Here is a 13,416-nt window from a genome sequence, read left to right as displayed (position 1 = left end):
ACCAGCCCATACCCTGCTCTGTGGGCCACACACAGGTGCCCAAAAACATACACTAGGGGCACAGGGTTGCACCCCTACCCATGGGTGCCATAAGGGTGTCCCATTGGTCTGTACACCAAACCAAAAACAGGAAGAGCAGCACTGCCAGGAGTCCCACATGAACTCCTAGGCAGAAAACAATACAGAACACAAATGAAAAAGGACTACAGGACAAGGACTGGGAGGCCCTGTCCCTCCAATGCATTTCCAGCATCACAACTGGGTGGACATTTTGGTTGACCACGATTTGAAACTATTGGTATCAAGTTTAGTAAACGGAATAAAAAAATGATCTGACCAATCCAGATAAATTGGGGTATAACAGTACAAAAATGTAGACTATGCAATGATTAGGTCGAACATATTTCCTCTGGTATGCATAGAATTCAGTACATGTTGTGTCGGGCTTAAATTTGAAACAGTTGGCAATAAAGAGTCAAAAAGAGACTGAGTCAAACCATTCAATGGAATTAAATCACCTAAAAATATTGAATGGGCCTTTCTTTTTAATTGCTTGGAGAAAATGAGACTTGGTCAAGGCTTTTTGAAATGGGTGTGTCTTCTATATAAGAATCCATCGGCCAGTGTAATCACCAACTGTCTAATATCAGAATCCTTCAACCTTGCCAGGGGTACCAGACAGGGGGGCCCTTGTTTGCCTTTGTTCATTTTATCAATGGAACCGCTGGCAGTATTACTTCGATCTGATGCCAATCTCCTCCCAATAACAGAAGATGACCATGAAAATAAAATCTGGTTATACGCAGATGACCTGCTGGTGGCTATACAGGATCCAGCACTTGGCATCCCTTATCTGATGCAAGACATTCAACGATTTTCTTCTGTGTTTGGATACAATGTAAACTGAGGTAAATTGGAAATCCTCCAAATCCGTTCCAGTTTACTTGGTGTCAAAACAGACTGAAATATTTGGGGATTTGGATTGGGCCAGAGGTGGTGAAGTTACCAAAAATGAACTTTGATGTGATCATGCCAAAACTATGGTCGGACATGGATAGATGGGGAGTCCTGAAACTGTCAACATGGGGGAAAATCAATTGTATAAGAATGAATCTCACACCAGGCGTAAATTACCTTCTTTCCATGCGTCCAATCAAAATGCCAAACCACTACTTCAGAGATCAATAGAATTATGCAGAAATGTATATGGGACGGGAAACCTCCAAAAACTTGCGCTATGGAAATGCAGCTGCCTCAGAAGTATGGTGGAATTAATCTACCTCCCTTTTCAGAATATCATTTGGCCTTCACGGTTAGGCATCTGTGTAAAATTATCAACACTGATGGGGAGCCAACGCTTGACATAATGAGAGAAAGTAAGGCATTGTCTCATTTGGCCCCCAAGGCCATATTATCTACAGTGTCAAAACAGTCCAAAATGCAAAATCCCCTGACTGCTTTTATGAAGGAGTGCTGGCATGACCTGTCGAACTGTATCGGAACCAATCCCTTCTTATTCCCGGAGGCTTTGATCTGGCTCTTTCCAGCTTTGAAGCTAAATGGAAAAGTGCTATTCTGGCCAGCATGGTTCCTAGCAGGGATCCAATATATTTCAGACCTAATTAAAGATGAGGAATGGATTCCATTTGCACAACTTTGCCGCACTTTTGATCTAAAGGAATGCACCTATGCAGAGTATAGAAAGCTGAAGAGCATCATCTCCATAAACATGGACCCCGCACAAGTGGCGGTCCAGGGCAAAGCTTGGGCAGCTTTAGAGACGTGCAAACATGCTGCTCACCCAGCCGCAACTATGTACAAGGTCCTGAGAACATGACATAAGGGGAACTTTGAGACGGCAAATGCTTGGACAGAGGAGCTGGGTGAAGTGATTGACCAAAAATGCTGGCTGCATTGCTGTGGTAATGTGAGGCTTGTGAGCATGGACTGGGGCTTAAGAGCGTCGCAAACCAAGCTTCTATTTAGGGCCTTTTGGACACCAGTGCATCTGTTTAAGAGACACTTGTTGGAAAATGATCTGTGCTGGAAATGCAAACAAACAAGATGTACTTAAGTCATCAGATCTGGTTCTGTCCCAAGACTAAGGTATTCTGGGAGGGAGTTTGTGAGAGATTAGGTTTGGTGTTGAGCTGCACCATTCCAATGGTTGTGTCTCTCTTAGTACTGGGTGATGTGTCATTGTTAGAGGATGTTGACTTTAGAAAGAAAATGTGGTTCCTCACGGCCTGTACGATTGCGAAAATGATGATTCTTAGGGCTTGGAAGTCGTCCAGCTCTTTTTGCATCGATGAGTGGGTGGATGAGTTGCTTACGATCTCCACCTATGAAAAGGCAATTTGCAAATTGAAAGGGGAGACTGAAAAGTTTATGGACATATGAGGGATCTTTCTCAATGTGTATGGTTAAAGTCTCATGGTGACTCAAAATGCTGGTGTGTTTTGTCCAAATTCACAATTACCCTGAAATGTATTCTGATTTGCTTTTATGCTAGCCAAGATCATGCCATGTTACGTGGGGATGTGTTTTGTGATTATTTATAAATTGCACTACCAAATGATACAGTTCGATATACTTCGGTTTCTTTCTCTTCTCCTTTTCTGGTCTCTTTTCAATGTTCTTTCTTCTTCTACTTTTTCTTTTTTATTTATGTTGTGTTATGTATTATGAGATGATTTTTTTCTTCTTTTTCTTCTCTTTTGGACTCAATCTTGTGACCAGGTTTGTAATTTTATGAAGCTTGTTTATTTCTGATTGTATTGCGAACTTTATTGGTGAAAATAAAAAATGATGATCCTTGAAAAATATATTGCGAGAGGTCACAGAATCAATTAGTACGCTTGTAAATTCATCTCAAAAGGTTGCACATGATCCAGGGGGACAATATATTAAATGAAAAACAGCTTTGACTTTGTTTCAGACAACATAAAATTCCCAAATATTCAAATGATGAAGCTTTATGGACCATATTCCTAAAAATAACATCAGTGCCTTCTCCTCTTTTTTCAGTTCTATTCAAATTGAATAATCTCTTGAAAATGAGAAGAGTCACTATGAAACAACGTCTTAAAAATTAAAGGTTCCAAATAATATTGTTTAATCACCTCTTGAATTCTTTTAAAATATGCTGCCAGAACACTATACAGCAATGTGGCTCAAATTAAGCTGTTTTTAACATGTTAATTTGTTTGAGTCAAAAGTAACAATATTCTTTGGGTAGACTCATGTTAACACCTATATGTCCAAAATATTTACGACGTTTAAAATAAGGAGATGATCAAATCATAGGGATAAAAAAGATAAGAACAGAAAACGAATGATCCAACTATTGTCTTACAATCTCAAAGGAGATGTTGATAATATGGCTACAACTTGTGATAACAGGTGTATGACAGGCAGGGGTTTAGAGTTGCCCTGACTGTCATCCCTTCACTTGATGCCTGGACGTAGGGACGCCCTAGCACCCGAATGAAATAAACAGTGTGATAAATCATGTGATCATCCACACTGCGGACCCTGGTTCTTGTGGTCCAGGCTAGCTCTTTTGTGCCTGTGCACATCTCTGCATCATGCTTCATCCTATTCCCCCAGTTTTTCCATTCCTCCTTCTCTAGTATATTTAATCTTTCACTTCATACTTCTTTTTTCCTATACCTCTTCAAACATCAAGAGGTTCTCTCAATTCTTTAAAATCCTTTCCTCGGTTCTTCTTCCCTTGAAAGTTGTCACTTCATTTCCCTTTTACACAATTTATCACAAATGCTTGAGCGTATCTACTCACAGATTTCTGCTTACCTGGACCACAACTTTTCAATCTGGGTTTCGCAATCTTCATTCTACCGAACCAGCTCTTCTTGCTGTCACTGTCTCCTATCTGCCGTTATTCTAAACAATCCTCTACCCTGATTCCCCTCATTCTTGCTGCAGCTTTTGGTACTCTGGTTCACCCTTTTCTTCTATCTTCTATTTCTTCTTAAAGCCTCTATGGTTTTGCTCTTAACTGCTTTTAATCTTATTTCTCTGACCACTCATTTTCAATTCCTTGGGCTGGAAAATCCTCTCCTTGCTTTCCCTTGAATCACAGAGTACCTCGTGGCTCAGTTCTCTGTCCCCTTCTTTTCTCTTGCTGATATTAAGCCATTCGGTCTGTCCTGCAATTTCTCCAGACTCCCAGATCTTCCTATCATTCTCCCCTTTTATTGATAATATTCATGATAAGATCTCTCTGCTGGCCTACTTTCCATTCCATTTTTTTTTCAGGTCAACCGCTCCCAAAATGGGAATTCTGTTTTACCCTTCTTCCCCCATCTCTCCCTCTTCCTGCCGTATCACCCATTATCTCTTTTCCTGCTTCTCTTATTCCCTCAACCCAAGTTGCTTCGAATCTCTGTCACTTTTGATGCCTCTTCCTTTCTCTCCCCACATTGCCAACACTGCTTGTTCTTGTCATTTTCAGCTATTTAATATACGAAAGGCCTGCTCTTTTCTCTTGTTAACCCCGGAAGGATAGCTCAGCGGCAACGTCCTCGCCTTGGAAGCAAGACGACACAAAGCAACACAGGTTTGATCCCCTGGTCCATGCTTAGAAACCTCTGGGTGTTAAAGCGCGTTATAAATATGCAACTAAGACAAGCAACTATCCAACTAAGATAAACAACTCCTGTAACAGCGCCCCGATTCTCCCAGGCTGTCTGAGCGCTTTAAAAATGCAAATTTCAAAAAAAGAAACTAGACTGCTCAGCTCTACACTGATCCTATCACAACTTGATTAATTCTTCCATTCACACCTTCTTTCTTCAGAACCACATACTTCTATATCTAGTGCCTTTCAGTCAATTTCTTGGCTACCCTTTGAATTCTGTTGTCTTTTCCATTTCATGTGCATTGTTTTTAGGTACACACATGGTATTGCCCCACCTTATATTTCTTCCATTGTTTCTTTCTATGTCTCCACCAGCTCATTGCATTCCCAATCTCTTTTTCTTCTCTCAGTTCCTAACCTTTGTTTGTTGTCACATTTATGTTCCTCCTTTCTTCTGGTCTTCACAATCTGGAATGTCCTCTCCCTGTATGTCGTTTTTCTCTGGCCTTATTCTGCTTTTCTCTCAAAATGTATCTACTGTCCTTTTTGTAAATCCTTTTATGTTGCATTTATTGTACCAGTGACTTCATGTTCAGCGTTTTGGTGAAAGCGCTATATAAATTCAATAAAAACAAATGCACCAAACCTCAAGAGTCTTTCAAACTGGATCATGTTTTAACCAACAATCCAAGTCTGGTGTAAACCCATCTAGCAATTTGTTGCTGTACCGGCGAATGCAAGTTCCACAGGTAGATTTAATAGCAAATCCAACTTATTTGCTACCTGAATTGACCAGAACTAACTTTTTTAAAATAATGTAGCGAGGCCTGGCAAATTTTCATGCCGAGTCGCCAAGCAGCTAAAAGGTTATTTAAATTTTAATAAGTGCTCTTATAGTAGAAAGTGAATTTAACTGTATCTGTTAATGTGCTATTAAAGCTCTGTAACAAGCTGACCTCTGCAAGTACACAATTGTACAGGTTGTTACTAGGAATTGTAGTTGAGTGCATATCTCTTAACATTAAAAAGATGTTATAAGAGGCTCACGATTATTTATTCCTAGTAAAAATTGAACTATTACCTGGAATGAACTGGGCTAATAAAATGTATGCAAGGATACATGGGAGGGTTAGAACATGAAATGCCTTGTTTGTTGCTACACGTGATGGCAATATGATTTTGACAAGATCGAAAGAAAGTGTGACAGGGCCGTTGATCTAACCGATCAGTGGTGGGAGGCAGGCTAACCGCACAATCCTGGGTGCCAGATAATGTGTAGACAGGCCTCCTACCACCATCTCCTTCCCTGCCAGGACGGTACCATGGCAGGAACTGGCGTTGCGCTTCATAAGATCCTTGAGAGAAAAACCACAGACCCGAAAAGAGGAAGAGCCAGCTCACCAGGAGAAACTCCCTAATACAGCAAAGCCTTGTAGAAAAGGGGGTGGGGCTTAAAGCCCTTATGTAACCTCCCAAGCCCTCCTCCGTCACACTTCTGCACTTGTGCTATCTCAATGTCACCTGGCCTAGTAAGATCATTGTCTCTGTCCTCCCTCTGACCCCCTCCCTTGCCTCGTCGCGCCTTGAAACTCTTGTGTAAAGGCGCCCCATATCATATCCTACCGCTTGCAAGCAAGGTAAGATATTGGTAGGGTAAGTGGCCAATCCAGAGAGGGGGAGGGATATATAAGAGGGAGCTTGGAAGTTGTTTGGTGTGGGCTGCAGTTGGGTGAGGACTGGTGGCGGAGGGCGTACACGAGACCAGAGGTGGCAAGAGCGACTGGAGTGCAGTTGCTATTGTTAAGGAGGTCTGGTGTGTGTGTGTGTGTGTGTGTGTGTGAAAGAGAAAGAGAGAAAGAGAGAAAGAGAGAAAGAGAGAGAGAGTAGTAGTTGTTTGGAGTAGAGTTGTTAGGTGGTGGGAGTGGCCAGCACAGGACCTTAGTGGTAGAGTGGGAGTAAGTAGTAGAGGGTAAGCAGGGCACCATATTGCTGGGTGTCTATAATAGTGAGAGAGGGGTGCATGCCCCATATCCCTGAGTAACTGGGAAGATAGTAGAGAGAGGTAGTGGTAGTAGCGGAGTGGGAATAGTAGCTGCGTTAGTAGCAGGAAGAACAACAGTGAGTGGGGAAAATAGGAGTTTGTATTAGAGGAACAGAAGAAGGTGGAGAAATGGAGTGAGACAGAGGTAGAGGAGTAGTTGGAGATGAGTGGTAGTAAGAACAGGAGTGGGAAAAGGAAGTAAGATCGAAGGGTGGAGGTGAAAAGGTGGCATGCAAGACTGGAGGGGCAGTGATGTGGTGGGAGGAGAACAGCTGGAAGGTTCAGTATATTAACTGTCAGGAGTGAGAGGCTATGAATGGTGCAAGTGTGAAGCTGGGTGATTGAAGCCACCATTCCCTATTCCTGGAGAGACTAACCAAAGATAAGAGAGGGAAAGTTGGAAGTTCCCTAGTGAGACAGATAGCCAGCATCTTAGGGAAAACACCTATAGACATAGTTAGAAGAACAGATGGGTGTTATCGATCGTTAACCACCCGGTAGGGACATCTGGGGCTGGAAGGTGGGACTCTGGCCTGGGAAGTTGAGGGAGGAAAGGGCCTGCCTTAGGGTCAAAGTCCTGAGCCCATTAGGCCCCGAGTAACTCGAAAAGAAACCATCCTTACTGATAATTAAGTTTAATAAACACCCTTGAAATTGACGTTAAGAGTCTGTGTGGTTCTTTGTGGCGGGCCACCTTGTCACAATAGCTTTAGAACTGCCTGAGTAGTAATTGGACACAGGTATTCTGATTTGAGAAGTAGTCTTTAGTAAGTTCCTTATACAACAACTGTTTAGAATGAAGATAATTTAAATAGGTTTCCTCACATCTAATGATGTATGTGCCTGTTTATCCTTGCAGGTAACCCCACACCATGGCCTGCATGCAGTTGGATTCGCAGTTGCATTATTTGTTTCATTTGTTCTGACATGCATCATTTTTATAGCAATTCACCAGTGCAGAGGAAGTAAATGTTTTTTGAAAAAGAACCAGGTAAGATTTTATTTGACTCATTTATTGTAATACTGTGCCCTTGCTACCTTTCTGTTGTGACTTTGAATTATATGAGCCATTCCAATGTTAACACGTTTGGACAAGTATGTTAATGGGAATCCGTGACACCTTCTTAGTGAAAACAATCCTTGTCGGCTCTTAAGTTGTAAAATGCCCAGGATGTGGTTTTCTAATGACACAATCTCTTGCCTTTTTATTGATGTATTTAATTGGTTTTTTTCTAACACACCTATTACCGTACCCGAGTACGGTTTCTAAGCGCAGATCAGAGATTCAAACCTCATTTGCTCTGTGTGGTTTTGCTTCCAAGACAAGCATGTTGCCCACGTGCTGTCCTCTGTTCACTTGATGAGGAGAATGAAAATCTCTGACCCCAGACTCAGATATGCTACCTAACCTGCTATGAACTACCTGCCCAGGTTGGTTGGGCTACTTTGGGCCATATTAATTTTCCCAACTCCTGGCAAGATTCACTTATTCCGATTTATAAGAAGGTCCATCATAATTACCCTGGCACATACCAGCTCACTGCTTTACTACTGCCTGCTACCTTATTTTGTATTTTTGCAAGGAATTTGGGGTTGGTCACCCTAAGTTACCTGGGAGAATCTAGACGTGAACCCCATGCTCACTGTGCTCAGAGGCACAGCTCCACCTCACGGATAAGGCCCAACAAGGCTGGAACACGTATCTGGGATTGCTGTTGGTACTTTTGTTCAATTGAGGTTTGCCTGGCATTTCGGTGCTGGACTGCCCTTGTGGGTGGGACAAAGACTGATATGCAAATGGATATTGCACCTTTGTGAAAAGTATAGTGAGCAAAAAGTGATGGCTGCGGACTCTCAAAGTGGGTAAAAACCACTGAACAGGTTATCATACATGTTCTTTCTAGAGAGATGCGCCTGCTACCTTTTTTGTATAATCAGTTAAGCTATTCACAAAGTGGGCCAAACAAAAGAATATCCTAAAGCTCAGCACTCAATATATTTATTTTAAATGCAGGGATGTGTTCTTGCCCTTTTTATTATTCAACATATATTTTTCAGACTTCAATAAATATTTAATTCAAGATAGTCTTGGACCACCAAAATTAGGCTACAAGCTCATTGCCTGGATGACATATGCAGATGACATAATTCTTATTGATCGCACGAAGGGGGGGGGATTACAATCTGTCCTTAATTATCTGGTAGAGTTCTCAAATAAATGCCATTTGCAAATTAAAGTCTGTAAAACCAAAATAATGAAGGTGGGAAAAATATAAGCAAGCATGGCTTCACCTGATTATGCAATACCATCCTGATTGAATTGGTCAGGACTGCTGCTACGTAATTGTCACTTTCAGCAAAGTGGTTCTAAGAGATATCTTGTAGAAAATAGGATCAGATGCTGGGGAATTCTAGCCATGAGACTAAGAGGGTTTATAGTGATATTTTCGAATGGCATATTTTGGAATGCCATTATGTCGACGCAATTTTGGCAATTTATTTATTTTTTTAAAAAATGTTTATTTTATGTTTAGAATGGGGGGAGTTCCCCACCCCAAACCCCTGTTTTTTTAACACTTTTTTTTTTACTTACCAAAAAAAAACATGTAAAATGTAAAAAATATATATTCCGAAAAAAAATGTATGAAAAATGGTGTTTCGAAAATATGTATTCGCAAATATGACCGGATACCGACTAAGATTACTACATAGAAAGTTTGGCGATTTATCGCTCAGATCAGCTTTAATACTATACAAGTGAAAATTAATTTCCTTAGATTTGTATGGTCTAGAGACTACAATGATTGACATCAGCAGATGGCTCGATAAGCTGAAAGTGCAATTTTAGAGCAAATGCCTTTGCTTAGTTTGGTAAGTCAGGAGTTGTTGTACACAGGGTTGGCATTTCAAACTCAAGGTGTTATTCAAATAATAAGAAAAGGACCCATCTATCCCTATAAAAAGAAAGGTTGCCCTACCCAACTGAATTCTAACTCGGGTACCCGTTGTCAGGGTAGTTTTCAAACTAAAGAATTGGTCCTCTGTCCAAACTATCCTACTCCGACCCTAGGACTAATTAAAAGGTTTTCAGCAAACCGAAATTAAACCAGGAGAATTACTCCCTTTTCCTTGTCCAACTGGTACAGCCGTAAGGGCTGACTTGTAATGGTCTCTGGCAACAGTCTGAGAAGTCCTTGTAATTCTTCCCAATCACTTCTTTGGGTTTTCTTAAATGTCCAACTATTATAGTTTCTCAGTGTTTTATATATTGGGGGAGTTTTCTTCTCATCTTCTTGTCTATTCCAACAAAGGAGATTGCTCCAGCAATGTCCTTGGCTTTTCCCACTGTTTTGGTAAACCCCTTGGGGAAGGAGACTACTCCTGTAGCAACCTTTATCCTTCATATCGGTCTTGCAGATATTGTGGCAAGGGAAATTACTCCTGAGGCACTCATCACTCTTGTTATCTTTCTTAGAATTACTGTGTGAGGGAGATTACTCCTGAGATATTCTTCACTCTTGGTATCCTTTTTGTAACTGCTGTGATGAGGGTGATTACTCCAGAAGCACTCTCTACTCTTGTCCAAACCCATACCTGGTCTCCCGTGACTCCCGTTACCTTCTTTCTCATAGGGGCACATCACCGGTTCTTCCCGGGGTGTTGGTCTCGCTTGCTCATGTCGAACACTCTGTGCGCCTCTCTCTGCTTCCTATGTACTGTACTAGCTCTGCTGGTTACTTGGCTATTTGATGTCAGCATAGATGAAAGACCGCTTGGTCATCCTCATAGAGGTCAAGCCACTGTTAGCCTCTCTCCGGCTTCTGCATAGGTTTAGTCTCCTTTTGATGACCTTGATCTACTGACCATTCCAGGGGCATCTTCACGACTGAGGACCAGCTTCTCCTGCTCATTTCCTCCTTCCCAGTTTTGAATCTCCTGGGGCCGACAGGCTCCACGCCGGGTCCTTCCTTCCTTTGAATCCCTTCTTGTTTTTAATATCCTGTAGCTGGGTCCTCCCCAGCGGAGTGCCATAGTCTTTCTTTTGTATCAATGGAGTATTCTTCATGCCTCCTTGGGGCCACCTCTTCTCAGTACTGTCTAAACTTAAAAAAGGAGTACTTTGCATCACTCCTTAAATCTTCCTCTTAGCACATTTGGGCGATGACTTATCACTCTCTTCCTTCTTTTTCCTCCTTCTCATCTTGGAGGTAAAACGAGGACTATTGGAGTAACCTGCTTTCACGTTGTTTCTCGGAGAACCTCAAGGATTTCATGGTCTCTAGGGTAAAGGGGTTGGGGGAGTTCCATCATGGAACGATAGTCCTTGTCCCCATGTGGGGAGTCTCTCTCTGTGAGATCCTGCTTTCCGCCACCCCCAGGGGTATTGTTGCAGAGCAGGGTCATCTCCCTAGCCTCACAGGGATGGGCTCACCCAATAATCTTCACATGTGCCAATTCCACTCCCTTGAGTCTTATTAACAAGGTTTGACATCCTTAAGGATGGTGCCAATAATTAGAAAAGCAGCTCTTTTCCTAAAGATAATGTTATCACAGACTAATGCTGTGTCTGAAATTATGAAAAAGAGCTAAGTAGGGTTTTAACTCTCAATTAGTACAATTTGAAATGTAATTTATTTTCTAAGGAAATTGAATTTGCTTGCATCCTCCAGGACACTTTGACGGCCCAATTGAATCTTATGAAAAAAGGCTGAACTGTGGGACTGGGACAAGAATATTCTAGAAATATCTAAATTGGCCCAGACAACAGAATATTATAAGCACATGCCAAAGTACTGTAACATTGGATGAAATATGTTACAATGTAATGTACTCTAGCCTTATGAATTGGAAACTTTTGCTATTTGTAAATAGAAATGAAATGCTTATATATTGTAAGCATGCATATTTTTTTAACTGCATTCATGTTTATCTTCGTTCATAAGGTTTCTTGTAAACCAATAATGTGAGTTAAATAAAAAAGGAAAATACCGACTATGTTCACGTAGTGTAGCTCAGCTTCTAGATGACTCTTCTGTTTTCTGTATTTCTAGATTTTCTTTCAACACAGGATCTTGGATGGCAAACTGGTGCAAAGGCCATGCAAAGCATACATGTTTCCAATACGTGTGATCATGCATGAAAGCATCATGATTTCAGCCTACTGCTCACAATCTCAGCATCCCTAGCATTCATACACACACCTGCTTTGACAATGGCAATACATCTGACTCGTATGTGTCTTCATTTTACAGTGTATATATGGATGTATTGGTAGAAATTGGATGGATGTGTGGTTTGTGATGTGTTTTTGTGTATGCTTTTTGTGAATCTGATTTCTGTATGTGGTTGTGCGAGTAGATGTGTAGATGGTTGGAATGTTGAAATGTGTGTGTCAGCGCAGAAATCCATTTCTACAGTTTCTAATGTCCCGTTTTTGGAACCCACAAATGTTTTATTTTTTCTCATTTGGTTTTCTAGGATATCCGATTTATTTTTGTGGTCAGACCAATATTGACCACTATAAACATATGAGTGAAGTTCCCAACACTTATGCACTCCTTTAAATTAAAATAAAGTATTGTGAATTTGGCACTAAAACTAAGATGATCATAAGTAACCCATGATGGTGGCAGGATCATCAAAATAAAGCTATGCATAGTGCATGGCACTACTTATGATCACAACCACCTCATCCCAATTGATATTGTACATGAATCCGCTCATGTGAGTCAGCTCTTCTGTGGAAGCGGATGAGTATTCTGGTCAGCCGGTTGTAGCCTGCCAAATGGCAGGACAGGAACCTGGAGGGGTGGGCCTCTTCTTTGATCTCTTTGTGATGGCAGGTAACGCCCTCTACCTGAGACAGCCACACAGCAGGCTGTTATCCTCCACCCGGGCATCAAAGGAGCACACCCATTCAAAAGGAGTAGCCTCTCACCATGGTGCTGCCTCTGCAAAGGCCTTTGTTCTTAGTGAGAAGGGAAGGGGACAGGATTATGATAGGCAGGAGTGCTTTGGTCAGTTACAGCAGACTCCTGCCCTTATGTTTCTCTCCGTCTCTCTCTCTCTTTCCAATCCTCTCCCAAAGAGCGAAGCACTTTGGGTGTGAAGTCCACTCCATTCAGGAGGAGGGATTGGACAATTAAGACAGGCTTTTAGTCCAATCACCTGGGGACATTTACCTTTAAGCAGATCCTCTCAAGACACGTATATTCCCTCTGGAACTACACCTGAGAAGAACTTGCTGACTTCCTTTGGGACAGTTACACTTTACAAAGCCCTCAGCCTGAGGTGAAGGAGTCATTCACGGCAGAAGAAATATCTGCTCCCTATACAATCCCAGGGCACATTGGGGGTGAGCCTTTGCTGTGCACCAGGACCTGCCACTTTGCACCAGAATCTCCTTAATCTGGGAGAGCAGACCCTGAACGGAACTCTTCTGTCCTAGAATCCTTCCGAGTGTGCCTCGCAGCAGCCGGAGGACCAGACCAGCTGAAGCTCCCTGGTCTGCCACACCAAACGGTCACTCCATGTTCACTACACCTTGAACAAGAGGGAAGATTCTGGCACTTGCTATTGTGCTCCCCCACCCCCCAATCTGCTGCATGCTGCATCATGCCCTAGCTACACCTGTCACATGATAGGTCCGATGCTACTGCTTGATGCTGGCACCAGACCCAAATCACTGGAGAGTCACACGCCAACTCTGACCAGGAGTTACAAGTATGGCTTGGCCCAGCCAGACCTCGAATGTCCACCTCACCGACATGCACAT

At 42.1% G+C, this 13,416-nt stretch overlaps 1 protein-coding gene across 2 annotated transcripts in view; it reads left to right on the top strand.

Annotated features, from left to right (window-relative positions):
- The window catches only part of EVC2 (EvC ciliary complex subunit 2), a 1,020,434-nt gene that overhangs the window by 249,396 nt on the left and 757,622 nt on the right, over positions 1-13,416 (top strand). For both annotated transcript variants that reach the window (XM_069631972.1, XM_069631971.1), the window contains exon 8: positions 7,501-7,632. In XM_069631972.1, the coding sequence (XP_069488073.1) occupies positions 7,501-7,632 (132 nt within the window). The remainder of the gene's footprint in view (positions 1-7,500; positions 7,633-13,416) is intronic.

Source organism: Ambystoma mexicanum, chromosome 6q, assembly GCF_040938575.1.
Source record: "Ambystoma mexicanum isolate Mex_15411 chromosome 6q, UKY_AmexF1_1, whole genome shotgun sequence".
NCBI classification, from domain to species: domain Eukaryota; kingdom Metazoa; phylum Chordata; class Amphibia; order Caudata; family Ambystomatidae; genus Ambystoma; species Ambystoma mexicanum.
Note: the sequence above shows the minus strand (reverse complement) of the source record. Positions and strands in the feature narration are given on the sequence as shown.